Source organism: Penicillium odoratum (genome assembly GCF_028828045.1).
Source record: "Penicillium odoratum strain IBT 22623 chromosome Unknown utg000004l_segment0_segment0, whole genome shotgun sequence".
Taxonomy (NCBI): domain Eukaryota; kingdom Fungi; phylum Ascomycota; class Eurotiomycetes; order Eurotiales; family Aspergillaceae; genus Penicillium; species Penicillium odoratum.
In genome coordinates this window covers 794044-812547 of record NW_026643146.1, presented here as the reverse complement: position 1 = coordinate 812547, position 18504 = coordinate 794044, and the positions used below count along the sequence as shown (strand labels likewise).

The 18504-nt window shown below is 49.1% G+C and overlaps 8 protein-coding genes across 8 annotated transcripts; 3 read left to right on the top strand and 5 right to left on the bottom strand.

Annotated features, from left to right (window-relative positions):
* Positions 1 to 447: 447 nt before the first annotated feature.
* N7520_004555 (putative C6 transcription factor RosA-like) lies at positions 448 to 2302 on the top strand (the record flags this gene model as incomplete). The annotated part of the gene is made up of 4 exons (XM_057138489.1): positions 448 to 557; positions 618 to 917; positions 971 to 1198; positions 1249 to 2302. 4 exons carry the CDS (start codon positions 448 to 450, stop codon positions 2300 to 2302), a joined length of 1692 nt encoding a protein of 563 aa, XP_056996696.1.
* Positions 2303 to 3814: 1512 nt separating this feature from the next.
* Positions 3815 to 4888, top strand: N7520_004554 (putative 26S proteasome-associated ubiquitin C-terminal hydrolase; the record flags this gene model as incomplete). Its single annotated transcript, XM_057138488.1, has 3 exons — positions 3815 to 3856; positions 3910 to 4004; positions 4078 to 4888. The coding sequence occupies 3 exons, from the start codon at positions 3815 to 3817 to the stop codon at positions 4886 to 4888; spliced, it is 948 nt and encodes a 315-aa protein (XP_056996695.1).
* Positions 4889 to 5077: 189 nt separating this feature from the next.
* N7520_004553 (uncharacterized protein) lies at positions 5078 to 7254 on the bottom strand (the record flags this gene model as incomplete). Its single annotated transcript, XM_057138487.1, has 4 exons — positions 5078 to 5680; positions 5737 to 5880; positions 5927 to 6446; positions 6500 to 7254. 4 exons carry the CDS (start codon positions 7252 to 7254, stop codon positions 5078 to 5080), a joined length of 2022 nt encoding a protein of 673 aa, XP_056996694.1.
* A 1451-nt stretch (positions 7255 to 8705) lies between these two features.
* N7520_004552 (Zn(II)2Cys6 transcription factor domain-containing protein) lies at positions 8706 to 10343 on the bottom strand (the record flags this gene model as incomplete). Its single annotated transcript, XM_057138486.1, has 2 exons — positions 8706 to 10221; positions 10273 to 10343. 2 exons carry the CDS (start codon positions 10341 to 10343, stop codon positions 8706 to 8708), a joined length of 1587 nt encoding a protein of 528 aa, XP_056996693.1.
* A 422-nt stretch (positions 10344 to 10765) lies between these two features.
* Positions 10766 to 11155, bottom strand: N7520_004551 (uncharacterized protein; the record flags this gene model as incomplete). The annotated part of the gene is made up of 1 exon (XM_057138485.1): positions 10766 to 11155. One exon carries the CDS (start codon positions 11153 to 11155, stop codon positions 10766 to 10768), a length of 390 nt encoding a protein of 129 aa, XP_056996692.1.
* Positions 11156 to 12256: 1101 nt separating this feature from the next.
* On the top strand, positions 12257 to 12824 carry N7520_004550 (uncharacterized protein; the record flags this gene model as incomplete). The annotated part of the gene is made up of 3 exons (XM_057138484.1): positions 12257 to 12320; positions 12383 to 12729; positions 12777 to 12824. The coding sequence occupies 3 exons, from the start codon at positions 12257 to 12259 to the stop codon at positions 12822 to 12824; spliced, it is 459 nt and encodes a 152-aa protein (XP_056996691.1).
* Positions 12825 to 13847: 1023 nt separating this feature from the next.
* N7520_004549 (Auxin Efflux Carrier superfamily) lies at positions 13848 to 15778 on the bottom strand (the record flags this gene model as incomplete). Its single annotated transcript, XM_057138483.1, has 4 exons — positions 13848 to 13914; positions 13971 to 15220; positions 15282 to 15448; positions 15520 to 15778. The coding sequence occupies 4 exons, from the start codon at positions 15776 to 15778 to the stop codon at positions 13848 to 13850; spliced, it is 1743 nt and encodes a 580-aa protein (XP_056996690.1).
* Positions 15779 to 16502: 724 nt separating this feature from the next.
* On the bottom strand, positions 16503 to 18137 carry N7520_004548 (phosphatidylserine decarboxylase 1; the record flags this gene model as incomplete). Its single annotated transcript, XM_057138482.1, has 1 exon — positions 16503 to 18137. The coding sequence occupies one exon, from the start codon at positions 18135 to 18137 to the stop codon at positions 16503 to 16505; it is 1635 nt and encodes a 544-aa protein (XP_056996689.1).
* Positions 18138 to 18504: the final 367 nt, after the last annotated feature.

The window sequence follows — 18504 nt, the reverse complement described above, 5'->3', positions numbered from 1 at the left end:
GAGATCCCCCCAGAGCTCTGCGGTAGAGTGGAGAAAAGCTAGACTGATCCAGGAAGCTGTCTAAGGCTTGTCAAATTAGAGTCTATTCTATTGGCCGCCATGTGGATGCCTTCATTAGCCCAAGCTGAAAGGGTCATCCTGGGTTCCCCTGCAGAGAGGCTCAAAATGATGGGGAAAATAACATAACCATTTACCTAAAGTACGGAGTACCGTAATACATCTGACCGGATCTTCTATTCTCATCTTTTATTTCCCCCCCCTTTTACCTACATTTCTGATTTCTTATTTCCATCTTTCTCCCTCTTAAAAAATGCTTCTGACTCGGATCTTTTAACACCTGCAGCTCGTATCTCCCACGTGTGGATTTCCCTCGACCTTCTTCTATAAACGGGGACCTCCCGTGGTCATCTGCCCGCCTTAACTTTCGTATACTTTTCACCTTGCAACATGGCTGGCCCGGGTGGTGGTCCTCCTCGCAAGAGCCACACCAAATCTCGCAACGGATGTAAGACGTGCAAGAGGAGACACATTCGCTGTGATGAGACCTTCCCACAATGGTACGTCTCAACAGTCCTTATAGTCAGTCTGGGAGGTACCAGATCTAATCTTCATTCTAGTCGCAATTGCACCAAGCACAACTGTCGATGTGACTACCAGGACTCAACGACGCAAATCAGTCCCCCTCCAACACGGCGGGGTCCTGATCTGCTGATGTCGCCCGCGATCGAAATGGAGATCGAGAACTGGCACCGAACCGGTGTCCCTCCCTACCCTGAGTTGGTTCAATGTCCCCCGTCTGGGTGGTCGCATCTATCGCGCCAGGATCTGCGTTTGGTCCATCACATTATTGGCCTTTCGATCGATTTGCATCGGCGTGGTCTGAGTAGCTGCACCGCCTGGGCGCAGAAGATGCCCAAGTATGTTTCTGTTCATTGAAGGGGATGAAGAGCGATAGCTGACATTCATCTAGCTTCCTTGCCATTGCCCTGTCTAATGAATTTGTTATGAGCTCGATTTTGGGTTTGTCGGCATTTCACCTCGCCTTCTTGACTCGAGATCAGGAAACCAAGCAGTTAGCTTATCACCACAAGATGACTGCCCTCCGGGGCCTGCAGACAGCCATCGGCTTGTTTTCCAAGGAGAACTGCGAGGCTGTTCTTGCCGCCTCCATTCTGCTTTCATGGCAAGCAACCGAACGGTTGGTATTCCTGTTCATTCAGCTTTTCAACCATCTAATGATCTGTTTAGCCAAATGTGGATGTCCTTGCAACAGGGCATCTCAACCGTTCTCGAATCGATGCACCCCTTCTGGAAACAGGAATCCGAGTTAGCACAATTCGTCGAAAACCAACGCGCTCTCAGCGCATCTGATTTCCCCTTGTCCCTTGACGACGATCTAAACTCACTAGATCAAACCGCTCACGCTCTCGAGCTCGCCCAAAAGCGAGTATCCCACAACCCAGAGCACGCTCAACGACTAGCGGAACTCGTCGAATTCGTGCAGCACTTCCGGAATGACTACCCAACACAAACATCCGAGCAAGCCTTTGAGCGCATCCAGATTCTCCGACGCTGGCTTTTCTGGCTCCCTGCGTCGATGCTCCGAGGCAACGACTCCGATTTCACCGCTCTAGCCATCCTCTCCCAGTTCTTCGCTGTCGGCGTAGCCCTCGACCGATTCTACCCCGAAATGGAAGGAGCATATCTAGGCGGACTGTCCATCGGCCCGATCGAAGAAATATACCGCATCCTCGCAGCAAACAGTGCAACAGATCCATACAACGCAGAACTTCGCCTGGGCATGGCCCTTATGGACCTACCACGGCGCATTGTTGCCCGCTACCGTCTCCGATTGAGTATGTGTCCTCGCCCATCGGTCGAGCATTACTCCCCTGATCCTTCAAGCCCATACCACGGCATGCAAGAATACCCTATCGCCTCATCCTCTTCACCTGCATCCGCTTCCCCCTCATACGTCGCATATACCCCTCCGCTTCAATCACCTCCCGCAGTCAATGTCGCGGGCTCCCCATTCCATCTCGCGGATGGCTATGTCACCGCCCCTTCGCATACTCTATACCCTCCTTCTCCACAACTTCTCGATGCGCACGACCCACAACTAAGGATGTCTGAATTGCGCCACACAAGTCTTTCAAATCCGGCTTTCACTCCTCCTTATGGTGATGCCCTCTGCACAGATATGCCCCAGGATGGATCACTCGGCCTCAATGTGGATTTGTACCAACAAGCACATCACTTCGAGATGCCGAGTATGGTTACATCTGAGACCTGCTGGACATGAATGGACTGGTTTTATTTTGATTATGTGGATAGGCGCAAGAGAATACTAATACCCCTCAATATGTGATACGGAGTCCGGTCTGATTTTTGTGATTTCTTTACTCAACATACTTTGTCTACGAGAGCTTGGTCATATTTGATTGTTCTTGCTTATATTTCCTGTGAATTTTAATGTCTTTATCATTCCGCATGAGCGTTGTATTCATTGTTCTCGAAAAGCGAGAAAATGAATCAAGTGATATACCCAGTTCCAGCAAACCACGCTACCATAACTGGGAGTGTTTGCATGTTACTCACCTTTTATACGATAAGACCTACTACGGTACATGTGAGATAATCTGATTTTGCCTGATAACCTCGCAATCAATATAAGACAGACAGTATTGTCACCACTACAGAATTCAAGTTCAAGTCTCACAGTTTAGCGCCCCCATCACACCAAAGAACTTTATGAATCCTTCTAGCCTCTTGCCCTATCTCCCTCGCTCCCCTTTCGAGAATCTCTCCTTAATTACATGTACCAAACCAAAATACCCACCACACCACTAGCCGCCGTATATTTATCAAGAACCAGATCGCCAGGGACCTAGGACTCAGATACCCTAGTTCCACAGTGACTAAGAATAGAGAGAGATAAACTATCTAATACCCCAGATCTGCGCGTCTTATTGGATAGTTCATTGCAGCCTTACAGGTTAACTCCGGTGGACCTCGTATTCGGCTGCCTTATCTTAACTTGAACTCCGTGAGGATATTTACTAGGGTCTTGCCACGTTTTTATCCCTGATCGTGCATTAGGGTGTGATTCTATTGCATATTCAGGGATTTGTCTTAGTTGCTTTGGGTGATATGTGATGCATGTACTCCGTACCTAGTGTCGGGGCGATATAAGCGGCGGGTCCACTTCGCCCCATTATGTGGCTTGTATTACGAGGTATTGTAGTGTAGGATTTATTTACTTGTCTTTGTTTTGGGGGCTATGATGGCTTTGTTTAGTTAGTGTAGCGGACTTTGGATTGACAACAGTCCTGTAGTTTCTGTTTGGAATGGATGGGATGGATCTTTGGTTTCTCACTTATGATATGTAGTCTGCGACTTGTTTATATGCACATGGAAGAAAAAGTATGGTTGAATCTTTGCACGTAGATCTACAGTATAGAAGCATGATTCTACAGAGGGAACATAGAGCTATGGCTCAAGGCAAACAGAACTTAATAGTGTGAGAACGAATTTTTTGTCCATTTCATATTATTTCGTGTCACAATCAGTGTTACTAAATTTATTCATTTTATATTTCACTCCCTGATAGTTAACTAACGTTAGTATGGGTGTCGACACCTGAAAATGGTGGTCAACACTTAGCACGCCTATCACACGTGATGATAGGTCACGTGACCTATGACATACGTCCCGCATGTCGATATCAACACATCTGTCAAGCTTCCATCTCTTTACCTACCACTTGACCTGAATTCCTCCGTCAAACCAACCAACTGAACTCAAACTATACGCAATGGGCGACGCAGGTGGCTGGAGCACCATCGAGTCCGATGAGGTATGTCCAATAGCTCAAGCCCAAGCTCAAGCAAACCCATCTAACAACCCTAGGGCGTATTCACATCCCTCATCGAGAACCTCGGCGTACAAGATGTTCAATTCGAAGAACTCATTTCCCTCGACGCCGACACAATACGCTCCCTCGGGTAAATCAAAAACCCCATACCCAACCAGCTCCTCCTACTAAAAAAGAATCCACAAGCTAACAAACACCCACAGCCCCGTGTACGGCGTGATCTTCCTGTTTAAATGGACCCGTGAAGCAGCCGGTGCACGCGCCGAAGCCCCAATCGACGGAACCTACGACCAAACAGCAACAGATAACAACGTCTTCTTCGCCGCGCAAACAATCCAAAACGCCTGCGGCACACAAGCCATCCTCTCCGTAATCCTCAACAACGACAACCCCCCAGCTCCCCTCCAACCCATCCCTCTCGGCTCCGAACTACGTTCCTTCAAAGAATTCACAACCGGCTTCCCGCCCGAACTCCGCGGCGAGGCGCTATCAAACTCAGAAGCGATCCGGACGGCGCATAATGCGTTTGCGCGCGCGAGTCCCTTCGCGGATGAGACGGCTAGACCGCAAGATGAGGAGAATGCGGCAGACGTGTATCATTTCATTGCGTATACGTCTGTGAATGGGACGCTGTATGAATTGGATGGATTGCAGCCACATCCTATTAGTCATGGGGAGTGTGATAGTGGGAACTTCCCTGAGGTTGTTAGTGAGGTTTTGAGGAGGAGGATTGAGAGGTATCCGGCCGGGGAGACGCATTTCAATCTTATGGCTGTTACGCGGGATCCGAGGATTGCGGCGAGGGAGATTCGGGATGTGGAGACTCTTGAGAGGGAGGAGAGGAAGAGGGGGGCTTGGCAGTGGGAGAATACGTTGCGGAGGTGGAATTTCGTGGGATTTATTGGGGAGATGATGAAGGGGGTTGTTGAGATGAAGGATAAGCAGGGTGTGTACGACGAGTGGGTTGAAGGGGCGAAGAAGGAGACGAGGAAGAAGTTGGAGATGAGACGATGATCTATTTGCATTTATGCCTGCAGCCTGCAGTCTCTATGTTGTCGCAGCTAATAACGTGAATTTTCAGATACCCTATAGATGTGAACTATTATGGTCTGCATTCACTAGATACAGTCTCTGATCTACCTAGGATGGTACTATGTACTGGCATAATCGTAACTTCATATGTCATGAATCCCAATGTTCTGTTCAATGATCAACCGCCCGGGCCCGAATATGTTCAACCATTGGCGCCGGAAGGTCGTTCGGGTTGATCAGACCAAGAGCCAACAGGTCAGACCAGAAGAACATGGCTCTGTCCTGCGCATACGCCAGGTAATCGAAACCATCTTCCTCATCGGCATCAACATCGACCGTAGGTGTCTTAACACCTTCGTCTTTATGTCCATTCTCATTGGATGTAGCCAGCATCTCAGCAATTCCTTCTTCCATGCCTGGTGCCTTGGCTTGTACGATACCCCAGGCCACCCACTGGGCCGAGTTCATGGCACGCCACAAACGGGTCTGTTGCATAAGCCGCCGCACCTCAGCTTCCAGGTCCTCCTCGAGTGACTTCTCAACTTGCGGCCAATTGGAATCGGGGCCATCATCCAGGGTGAAGGGTGTGACAGCGGTACCAGTCCCACCCCGCATGGCTGGAGTGGCTAAAGGCGAGGCCACACCGCCGATCACAGCAGGGCGATGGGTGAGGTATGTCATCACAAAGCGGCGTTGCTCCTCGAGTGTGGGGTAAAGGCGGTTGTTGCAGGCCCAGGATAGCTCCTCGTCGTGGTAGTTGTAACACCATTCAGTCTAATATGGTTAGAAACGAACAGAACGTAAGAACGGAAATTCAGAACTAAACTTACAAAGTGGTTTGCGAATTCAAGACCAGCGGTGTTCGCCGAGGAGTATTCAAAGTCAATGACCACCAGCTGCTTGTGGGAGTTGGCGGGCAGGAGAAGCGGAGATTCTGTAGCTGGCTCCATGCGAAGAAGGTTTCCATATTGAGTCTGACCCAATTAGCATGTCGTTATCAAAACCAAAAGCATGACTTACATCATTATGGGCAAACACAAGTTGTCGCTTGATCTCCTCAAGTCCACCACAGCTGGCAATAAGCCAAGACCGATAGCGATCCACGGCCTGGCGGAATGCTGCCCATGGCACACCGCAAACAAAGCCCCGCTGGCGCCAAGGTTCTGCAGCCGCCTTGAGTTCATTTTGCGGAGACTCAAGCTCTTTATCCAACCAAGTGGTTACTTGCTCGCAGCGATCAACCCACTTATCCCAATTCTTAAAGATCATCGGCCCGGCATCTCGTTCTTCGGGGAGAAGTTCGACACCATCGTGCAATTCTCTCATACGCTTGGCAATCTGCCTAGATGTCGCTGGAATTCGCAGCTCCTTCGGCGTGAGAGGACGTGCCTCAAAGTATTCTTCAAATCGACCATTCAAGAAAGTCCCAAGTACACGAGGACCAATGTGCTTGCGGCCCAGGCGACGAAGGATTTGGAGTTCCTTCTCCCGATCAATAAGATGATCTACTTGAGGACCGTAAATACGCAGCAAGAGCTTCCTAGAATCAAACATTATTTGCCGGCCGCATCAGGATATTAGTTGGGAACTTACGGTGGGGGCCTCCTCGGGCGCAAGGTGGTAGAACCATTTTCAGTCCTGCGTGGAGTCTTGGGCGGGACGACCACATACACAGCATTGGTCAGAGCACCACTGAGCCGAGTGACTTCAACGTCCTCGGCCATGTCCATTGACAATCTACGCCAACCTCGGAGCTGGAGAGTATGCGCAAGGCGCACGATTTCGGTCTTGAAAATGGTCCATGCCTCTCGGTCTTTGGATTGCTTGATAGAATTACTGTCAGTAGTGTCCTCGTCTGCTGCACCATTTGTGATGTAGGCGAGAGTCTTTGTATTGTCGAGGTAAGCTTCGACGTTTGGCACTGGCGCCTCAACATCCGTGTACTCGGAGTCTGAAGCGGAGCCTCGACGTAGACCCTTGGGGCGACGGCGAGGTGCGCGCTTGACGGCGAGATGCGATGCTAGACCATGTGCATTCTGAGGGCCTGCAAACTGTGCCAAGATTCTCTCCAATTTGTCGAGCGAGAACGTGCTCTCTGAACATTGTGGCTCCGCGATTGGTTGTTCTTCGCTATCCGAGACAGCGATCGTGTTACCAGAAATCGCCTCAGCACGCCGCGCCTTCCTTGCCAATCTCCGGGTCTTCTCGTGCTGTAACCAATCGTACACTTGGTGGAACAGGCCTAGCTGAGGGTCTTCATCCGGTCTAATGGATTGCTCGCTATCCTCAAGTGTTCTCGCCTCAGTCTTGTAGTTCGATGGAGCGGACTGGGGGACAGTAGAAGGCATTGACATAGGATTGGTGGGTGGACGAGCGGTTGCTTTCGCGATGGGGGCTCGGTATTGTTTCAAGGTCGGACCATCCGAAGCAGAGCCAGTTCCGCTTGTCAAGGGCCGTGGCAGCGAAGGAATATTCAAACCCGTTCCTGAAATAGCTGACGAGTCTACCAGAGATCAGTCAAAAGTAAGTTTTTTTGCCGAGGAAATAAAGTGCATGGGGCAGATCCGACGTCACACTTGCCCCGCGGGGGCCGTTGCAAAAGTCGGAAACGGTAGTACAAGTCGCAATGGGGTAAGATGCTTGGCGACGGAATTGAAAGTCGAAGTTGCGTGGGCAGTGCGGGCGTTCTAAATTGTACAGGGAGTAGGAAAGGAGAGCCTACCTGCTACTTCAGGGTCCGCGTTTGTATGCTCCTCGGTGAAGGAAGGCATATGCTCAGGGGCAATCCGAACGACTCAGTAAATGAATGCGGCTGACGTCACAAGACCAACAGTCACAAATATCAAAGCGTTGGCTTAGGGAAGCAAGCGCTCAGACAACGTCCGACTGGAGGCCAAGAGAAGGTGGGGGAAGGTATTTTGGACCAAAAGATCCGCTGGTGGACAAGCGAGCGGAAACGTTTCCAGTCAGAAACAAGTCCTATGCAGGCTTGCGCAAGACAGACTATACTCCAAGTTGAATAGTTTCTAGAACACAAAATCCAAAATCCAAATCACCGTGTGATCGCTAAACAGCAGCAGCCCAATACAAGAGAAGAAAATAAGTGGCGAAAAAGTGCGCTTATCGGGACTCAGGTGACTGGGTGCCTTGCGAATCTGGCAGCTAATTGTCAAGCTCCATCGTTATCGCGTTTACTATCAGGATTGGGAAGTTTGTCACGGGCGCAGTCGGATGAGATAAGCCAATGGTGATCCATTTTGATTGTATAGGGGTAGTGTACCGGCCGGTTTCCCAACCAGTCCAATCTTGATCAGATGGATCATCCCGCACACCGGTCTTTCAGGTCGCGTGCACACCGTTTATAGAATCGATTATCTTGAGACGTGGCGCAAACGGCTTTTATGTTTCATATTTCAAGTCGCATATGGGATATCGTTGGCGCCATGGGAAGCACCCGGTCTAATGGGGTAGGCAGCGCATAACCGGGATCTGTTGGACGTGATTGGAATGTGAAGCCAGACTAAGAGTCAACTAGGCCATAATTGCCTGAATATCTCGGTAATCAAGAGAGAAGGATGAATTCTTGATGGTTTCTGGAGAGAGATGGAAGAAGGTAAGAATGGAGGGGTCGATGAGCTGAGGGGGAGTGAATTAGTAAACATTACCGTACAGGAAACGGCATGACACGCGACCAACGATCAATGACGTTTCTACGGAGAAAAGCAGAAGAAAATAATAAAGATGAAAATGACCTTCGCTAGGCAGAATAAAAATTTGGTGACAGGTTTTAGCCATTGTTTCATGACTGAGCTCCAGGAAAGAGCATAGCATGTTGGATAAATCGGATCTCACTCTGATCAAAGTCACGTAGACTATAATGGAGCCAATTCTGAGTATGTCCTGAATCTATGTTGGACGAAACATTGAATTCCCAGATACGATTTCGCAAGGATGGAATACATCCTGGTTTGGCGAGTATTTCGCTCACTTCAGTAATGTCATGAGCTGTGCTAGGATCTTCCTCCAGTGCCACAAGAACCGCCACTGCATGAGCTGCAGGCTTGCACATGAACAGCCCCTGTACCGGTGGAGCATCACTTAAGAGAGACAAGGCTTGACGACGTAATTGAGGGAACCGACACTTGAGAGCGGTGATGAAGAGTGGGAGGAAGACCCCCATTTCGAAGATGAAAGCGGGTTGTTGGCCTTCAGAATCTTTTGTGGCAGCAATCGCTATAGACGCATAATTAATGATCTGCGTAAATTCGGCTTCAAATGCATCATATGCGGATTGATCTGGATCAAGACAAGTTTGGATCTCTATGAGAACACTGTAATAGGTCGTGAGCAGGAGCGCATCTCCACCCCTCCCACTCACATCCTGGTTACAAAGGGCCAGAGATAGGAAAGACCGATGCCACTGGTTTAGACTATTCTTTAAATGTCGTTGTTTTGTTACAAGGACTTGAGAATCCAATAGTCGTCTGTCCACTGGGTACGTCCAAAGTCGCTTGGTGTCAATATTGAGGATTTTCATCTCTGCAACAAGCCCATTGAGAACATTTCTGGCCTCATCAAACGATGTCAGTTGGACATTTGAGGTATCGTAAGCAAATGACCAGTTGACCCTGGTGGTGGGCACGCCGTCTATAATTAGAGCCCAGGTATCTAACCGCTGGAAAATAGGCTTGATGACCGACGTGAGAATTGCGCGATTTATAGAGCCTCCATTTATGGAATTCAGCCCTGTGGGTGCCATCGCGTAGATCATCATCTGCATCCCTTGTCTAGTTAAATTCAAGGCAGCAGGTCGATTACCCTGCAAGAGCTCAATGGCAATGAACAGGATGCAGCTGATGAGTGAGACCGTCAAATCTGCCACACCCTGGTCGATACGTTGCTGCACAGTAGCCAGTGAGCGCGAATACCAAACAAGGGCTTCACGATGGTAGGAATGCTCAACTTCGGCGGGGTTGTTAATGAGCCGAAAGGGCGAAGCATTGTGGATTGGGGGCCGCTCATACAGCGAGCTGAGCGAAATAATGGCATCCCAGATTGCCGGTTCCATGCGACAAATTTGCAGGACAGAGCCTCTCCAGAATGCAACATCAAGAACACCAGAGAGTGCCGGACCAGCTTGGTGGAAGTAATATTCAAATGCGCGCCGCTCTCGCCATCCCTGTGAAGATAGAGCGAGTTGGCGCGGCGGCGAGTCAATCCTTGGTGCAAGTTTCGAAATGTAAGAACACTTGCGACCGGTGCTAGTGCACTTCAAGCAATGTGGCTTCTCTTCTCCACATCGAACTCGGCGGGCCCTGAATCATACCGTCAATAATCTCCACCAGGATGGATTGAAGGGCCCTTACTTGCAAGTAGCGCACCCCGTCTTAGACTTGGGTCGGCCGAGACGGCCAGATCGAATGGGTAATCTGTTCATGAGAGATCTGATAAGAGTAGTCCTCAGTGATCCACACTCCGAATTGATGATGCTGCAAGGGGCAAGGATTGTGTGGGGGTCGAGACTTCCATTAAATCCGACTTAACTCCACCGCCCAATGATTGGTCTATTCTATACTATTACAAAGTGAGGATTTGATCTATTGAGTCTCAAGACTTTAACTTAGCCTATTGACCATTTGAAAGCATAGAATGATTCTCTGCATTAATTTCCTGGATGCAATTTCCCCGCCACATAGTCTAAGAAATCTACAGAGCACCAGGGTCCGCTCTAGTCTAGGACCTCCATTCCAGCAAGTGAAATCATGGATTTCATGATGGTATTCCTCCAATTTGCTTTTTTCATTGACATAAATGACCCATTAAGAACCTTCTGAGATTCTCAATCTCTTGATGAAGGCCTTACTCCCGCAGTGCTTCCAAGCAATCTCTTCCCTGGGAGGCAAAATCCAAGGCTCCCATTCGATCCAACAGATCCAAGCAGTCAAAAACCCATGATTGGCAATTCCAAGCCTCTCCTCGATTGTGCACTGGATAATTCAAAATAGCGTCCAGAGCGAGCTGGTGCTTCTCTTCACGAATAGAACCGCAACCAATAATGCTCTCAAGCCTGCCGGAGTGCACAGGGCTTGAGTAAACAGGGTCAGCGATACGATAATCATACCCGTACATGTTGTCGGTAAGCTGGAGAATGACGGATTCTTCCGGATTGTAGCTTTTCAACCAAATGGCCCAGTGGCGGATTTTGCCTTTGCCAGCACGGCGATAGATAGCGACGTTCAAATCTGTCATTTTGGATGTTTGAAAATCGAATATTGAGGCTTGGGGTATCTGGCTGGTATGAAACTGGTAAATTATAAGAAGAGTTGGATTATCAAACCTGGCGCTAGCGAAGCACGTCTGAAGCCCGAGGCAACAGTTGAAAAGTCTGAGTGACGGAACTGGAAGTGAACTGGAGGCTTCCGATATATGAAGGAGTCGTAAATGCCTTCAAGAGTTGGAACTAAAGATGAAATCAGGTAGACAGATTGTGTTGGATCTGTAACCAAAAGAAATGGGGAAAAGAACGACAGAAGATACATTCAAATGTTCCCTCTATTGTGGCCTAAAGCCTGTGGACGAATACTTTTCCACTCTACTCTTTGACTATTTTCTTCAGTCTGGTCTCTACGCATCCTCACTCAAAACATGTGTTTTGTCTTTCAACACCACATCTCAGTCTTTGCCATCGTCGCACTTCCTGAAAATCATTAGGCTAAACGGCCCCTCAATTCATGGTCCGGATTAAAAATGAAAGGAACAAGAAAGCCAGCAATTGGGCAAGAGACATATCGTTTCAATGTGGATGAGCAAGAGATGAAGGATGAGCGACATTCCAGGTAGTCTTGTTGGCCCATAAAGTCCCTTCAATTAGCTAAGTTGATGTCAGAAAACTGGCATTAGTTGACTACAGCCAATTTGGAGATTCACTCTCTACTCACATTACCATTTACTTACCTACTAGGTAGCCCAGATTGCAAGTTCAGCTCCGGAGGCGTCCATCATGCAGCCAAGAAAGCCCCCTGGAGCCTATACGAGTTATCTCGAGCCATAGCACAGCTGAACACATGAACAAAAACCAAGTCATTTAACAGGAATGAATTCACAGCCGATATAGTCCCTCGCAATTAGTACTGTGGACCCTGCCGATCCCCCACCACATCCTTAACGCCAAGCAAACCCCCAGCCATGAGGAGTCACCAACTGAGACATTGCGACTTACTGCAGGATTATGACCTGCGGTATGGCACTAGGGGTCAAAATCGATCTGCACAGGTTATAAAACCTGCGTTTCCTCTTTTCGATTCCCCATTCCCACTCAATACTCTATTCTGATCTATACAAACCTACAACATGAAGATCACTGCAATCATCACCACTCTGGTGGCCAGTGCTACTGCCTTTGACAAATGGCAGCGTATGTTTATTAACATCCCCAGCCCATTCATTCAAGACAAGTTCTAACTCAACAGAACATAGCATGGGGAAAGCGTGATTACTCCTGTCTGAACGTCTACCAAGGAATCCCAGATAATTCGACCCTATCTCCTGGTCAAACGGTGTCTATCCACTTCAATCGTGCGCCCACGACACACTGCCCTGACCCGCTGGCAAAATACCCGACTGGCACGTATGGGGTGTGGCTGTACAACAACCCCGTGCGACACCTGGACACCATTTCATTTGCACAGACTATTAAGATTGTGCAGGGGGTAAAGGGTACATCTGGGCGTATTGATGTAAAGATTCCCGAGAAATTGCCGGCGGTTCAGGAAGGGAGTCTTTGGTATTTACGGTTGGATTCTTCTTTGGATACAGCGCCACAGGTATGTCTTTCTCTTCTGGCATGAGGCTGATGCTGATTCTGTTTTAGATGCCTACTGTATTTAACGCTGCTGGGCCGTTTAGTATTATCGCTTAGGTGCATGGATTCGGTCTAGACAAGGTCAAACATATTGGTGTGTGAGAGAGTCTTCTCGCCGCGCGTTTCGCACGGCGCTTCGATAAAGTAGAACTATTTTTACTACTTAACTATACTACTACATTTTACGTGGTCTTCTACAGCATCTCATACCTTCTCTACAGTGCTACATATCATTTTCAAAGTCGGAGAGCTCTCCAAAACTCCGGCAAGTACCCAAGTAATAAAGAGGTAGATACATCATGCGAGATTTTTCCTTCATCATTCATTTGATATTTTTTAAAAATAAAGACGCGCTAATATAGCTTCTAGTTTGGTGGGCGAGCTACAGTAAAAAAAAATGGTAAAAAGCGCATATCTCTTAGACTTCGCCAAGGCAGGTATTGTCGTGTTGAAGAAATATATCCCACATATCGAGTTTTTGGGCTCCTGGACGTGATAGGTAACGCTCTAGGCCTTGAGACCCTTTCTCGGAATCTGGACCCAATCATTCATGTGGAAGGCGCCTTTTGATCAGTATTGAGATAAAACCCACTTTTGGGTACTGGATGCTATACCCGTTGCCATTACCGAGGAAGGACAACCCCATGGGTTCCGCGGCATAAGAAGTTTTAGCGTTGGCCAGCTTACCATGAATTTCAAAATCCTACATTGTATTTACATGTTGAGTTCTTAGTTTAGATTTCTGCAAGTACCTAAGATCATGCAGAATAATTCATCTTGAAGAGACCAAGGTAAAGATACTCAGGTATTGAGTTTGATGCAATATGAATAATTAAAAACGAGGATAGAGAGATCCTGCAAGAGGACAGGGGTAGGAGGTTATTTAAGCCCAGCAGACCGGAAAGAGACCAACAAGACTGATGAACAAGCAGTCATAGAGATGTGCTTATGAAGTGTGAAACACCACGCCGAACAATGCAAACGCAAAAAGAGAGAATGGATCATGCAAGCATCACTACTACCAACGACGAGACCAGCTTCGTCCCAGTTGGTTTACGTACAAATTTATCAAAGGGGTATCTATGCGGATGCCCATTCGAGGACTTCCAGTCCACAGATGACCAAAAAGAGTGTAGAGGGGAGGATCCTATACTTGTCAGCTGGGTTTGCCTCAGATGCCGAGAAAAAAAGCAGGAAACATACCAGACAACATAACTCTGGAATAACAATTTCGACATAGCACCCACGTAAACATTGTTGATCTGACAAATCTGTGCCAGCTGCAGCGCCGAAGGTGCTCCCGTGAGGAGGAAACAAACGATAATGAAAATAGGGTCATCGAGAATACTGATTGGCACGAATTTGGCGAGCAGTGCTAGGAACGGCGCCATTATGAGAGTTGGAAGGAGCATACGCGCCAATAAAGAGGCGATGATCAATTTCCGCTCCGTACTGGGGTGATCGATATCCTCAAGCGCTTCTTCGGGGAGTGTATTCCGGGCCAGGTTAGCGCCTAGCACGACCAGAATAAGTGGGACGGCCACTTGGGCGTTCTGCTCGATGGCTCGAGTGACCGAGTTGCGGACGAAAGTGCCTTCGTCGAAGAACAGATGCTGAAGCGCTGGGAAGGATGCGATGATGATAGAGACTAGCATGGCCCAGAGGGGAGGATTCATAAAGGACCACAGTCCACGGACGAAGCGACGGACTCCGCTTGTTGTGGATGAGAGGAACTTTTGGGCTTTTGTGGGGAGCCGGGAGTATACTGCGTCATTCTTCTGGGCAAAGAAGCGGCGAGTTCTCTGTCCATATTTGCGGATAGAAGCGTTGGATCGTTGCAGATATGTTTGCTTTGTGACTTGGGTTTCCCGGGCAGTAGCCTCCACGTCAGGGAATTGAAGGATATCGCCATCGGTGCTGCGGCGGGGTAGGAAGGGTCCTGTAGGTGGAGGGCCGATCACCGAGGGAGTATCGTCGGAATCAGGCTCGTCGCCGTTCGAGGTACGCGAATGTATTGAGGAGACCTTACTGTAGGAGTAGGCGCGGGCTGATACCGGAGTCTGAGATCCAGACTCGAACCGGCCTCCGTTTGCATGCCCGTTATGGGCATATTGTAGATCCTGAGAACTGTGTGTACGGACCAGCGGCTCATCCGGATCGGTTTGAATTGGATTATCGGTGTATCGTTCCTGGCCCTGTTCAATTGCCGTCTCACCGGTTTCCTCTCGTTCTGCTCCTTCCAGGTATCGGTCCTTCGGTGCCAAAAGTACGTGATAACCCCAGCTCCAACGGACTAGTTGACCTAGTTGTTGAAAAATGAGAAGATATAAGATTCCTCGGGCTGCAACCTCATCGTCGTTGTCGCCAGGTACGCGGTCCCAGTGAAGACCCTGGAGGGTTGCGGAGAGGGATATGACGAGGGAGATAGGGAGAGAATTAGAATTTCCGAATACCTATTGAACACATCCTTGAATCAGCAGGAGAGCTATGCGGATAAGAAAGGTGATCACCTACCGCCATCGCTGTCACAAAATTGGACTGACGTTTCTTGAACCCACAGCATCGCGTGACCACAAACGCGCAGAAGTATGAAACGGCAGTTTGGACGATAAAGATAACAGGGATAATGGCGAGGTCGGTGAGTTTTTCCGCTGTCAATTGGGAGCCTAGCTTAATGAAGACTTGTTTGGGTCAGCAATTGAGCTGTTGTTATAATGGAGATGGCGCGATAAGAGACTGATAAGGAACGTACTAAGACAAGGAGTGAAGAGCACCACGTTGAGATTTGCCACGAATTTCTGGGCGTCCGCATCGAACATCCCCTGTCGAGCGACGATATAGCCTGGTAGAGAGACACATACTACCTCCAGCACTGCCTCAAAGACGAGCAGAACCAAGTGAAAGAAGGATGGATGTTTTGATTGCACGCTGACACCTGCGATAAGGCTGGCGCTCAAGGAGTCCTGCGCCAGAGGATTCTGGAATGATCGAGGAGCTGTAAAAATGGCCATCGAGGTGATGAAGCTTGAAAGAAAGAGTCCGCGCCCAAATATTGGGGGTTGGGAGAAGATGACGAAACGGGGGGAGGGAGGGAGAAAACTGGGCCGGAGCTTTGTCAACCAAGATTCCTTGAACTTTTGGCCACCGTAAAACTCCGTAACAAAGACCCGCCTACATATAGTGACCGTCGGAAGTTTATTGCATAGAACAGCAGACGCACCTGCCGTGATACGCGTTATGCCTACAATTAGCTACTTTTAAATTACTTCCATTCATGGCCTGAAGGAATTCGTAAACTAGAGGCTTACCGCCACGCCTGTCGCGCGGCGCCTAGAATGATATCCACCAATTATGTGCCCATCCAGTCTCCTACCCAGTCTCCTTCCATATCTCCTACCTTCCTTGCTATCTTCTTTGCTACTCTCTTAGACATATAGGCAGAGTACTCCCTAAGATAAAGAGTAACGAAGAAAGAAGATAAGAGAAGTAAATTCTAAGGAACCTTGAGTGGCGTAAATGATGTGCTTAATACTTGGTGGGTCCTGTAGGCTGCAATGCAAGTCCGTTATCAGCAACAAATCATGGTGGATCATGTCAGCACGTTGATTGGGTCCGTGCATGTAGATCATCGGGTAAAATAGCTGTAACTTAAAGAGCTAAAATTTTGAACAGAAAGAGCACGGGGATATATTACAACTCTAGTTTTAGAAGCAACTCCAGGGGGTTATTCAGTATTCACTCTCTTACAAACCCCAACTTTTCACCCATTTTAATTCGTTGACCCTTTTCAACACTCCATGTCCATCCGTCACCCTGCTTCTGGTCAGGCCAACCTGCATCTGGGGAGGGACGGGAGCTCAGTGGTGCTTCAAACACTAGGACAACAGTACTGCCCAGCTGGAAACCTCCCATCTCCTCACCCCGCTGCAAGGGATGTCCTCCAAGGGTGGGACTGGCGTGGCGATAGGTCGCCTCAACGAAGCCAGGATCTTGCTCGCCGCGCTTGGCTGCCAAGGCTGCTGCCAAGTCCGCGGCGGTGTCAGTCAGAAGACTATTGGTGCGTAGCTCCGAGTCGAAGTTGATTTTGATCGAGCCCACGTTCGTTGCACCCACTGGCGTGTAACTGAAGAAGCCCCATCGCCAGCGGCCCAGCAGTGCCACACGTTCGTTGAGGGTGAACAGGCCGGGAAGGTGACGCTGTAGGTAGGGAGAGACCGAGTACAGCTCACCTGCAAAGTGGCGACGACTTTCCACAACCCACGCGGTAGGGGAGTGGAAGCGGTGGTAGTCTCCGGGTGCCAAGTAGATCACACAATAGAAAAGTGCATGGTTCGCGGCCTTTTTAGGCGAGTACCATGGTGTGCCATCCCCGAGAGCTAGCTCCTCCTGTACTTGTATCTCCGATGTAACTTTGGATGTGGTGGATGCATCAATTGACGCCCGTCGTTTGGCTGGTGCATCAGTATTGCCGGAAAGTAAACCTGGTACGGTGTAAGAGATTCCGTTCACCCGGGCAAACTCCTCGTCTGACTTCATGTTGGTAACATCTTTCTCATCTTGCTCCGGGTGGTCATCGGTCAATCGATTACTATGGTCGGCGTGAGAAGGTGTGGCTGAGCCTAGCAAAGCGTCCAAGCTATATGTCATGCCTTTCACCTGTTCCACCTGCCCCCGCTCGATAATACCAAATTGGAGAATGCGGCCATCTGACGGAGAGATGAGAGCGTGTGGGTCGGGGTCGAGGGGGCGCACGCCGTCTTTTAACTTGCGATAAAAGAAGGCTGACAGGTTCGGATAAACATGCAGGTCTGGCTCTGCCACTTCACTGAGGTTGACACCAAAAACCCATGAGTACAGCTTAAATCCTGGTACACGGAAGTAATAAGGCAGTTCAATCTCGTTGAATCGACCCCATAACCGTGACATGGCCTTCAGGGGTAAGGTCGACATGAACTGCACCTGCCAGGAGCCTGTTGGGACAACTCGTGGGCGACGAGGGGGCCGGCTTCCATTTTCCCAGTCCTCTCCAGCCTCCTCACGTAAAGCACGATCCCGGTCAGCTCGGTGAGCCTTGTAGAAATGCAGTAACCCCAGTAAGCCAATTCCGAGACCGACAGGGATCGGGTACCATTCAACCTTGGTGTTGCGTAGGGCAAATCGAAGACGGGACCAAGAGCCAGACTTGGGGTTTTCTGAATTATTATTATCTTTGTTGTATTGTCGCCATGATTTGGATGAGAAATGCCGAACAGTGGCTTTGTTACGGGCAACGGCCCTGAAGGAGAGGACCTCCATCGACGCAGCACCCCCAGTCACCGGGGCAGAAGGGAAGTGGAGGGAGATGGAGTGATACAGAAGGCGCTTGGCCATGCTGAAAATCAATCCATGAAGATCAGAGTTGGTAAGGCTATCTTCGTTGCCCTGAGGCTTTATTCAGGGATTCTAGGCACGATGTTTTCCTCCCGCGCTAGTTCTTCACCGCCTTTGGCCCGAATTTCACCGCCAAAGTCTCACCGCCCGGCATGATCGGGCATATGGGAATCGTCCTGTCACTTGATAGTGTTGATATTCCCATCCATAACCAGTTTCCCTCGTCCTTTCAAGCGTTTCTCAGTGCCTGTTCAGCTCAATTTCTTCTGCAAACATCTTCATCCACCGAAATCAATTTGCATACCTGTGACACTGCGAGACGTCCTTCCCGTTATCAACCCCAGTCTTGGCCAGATCTCCAGATCAA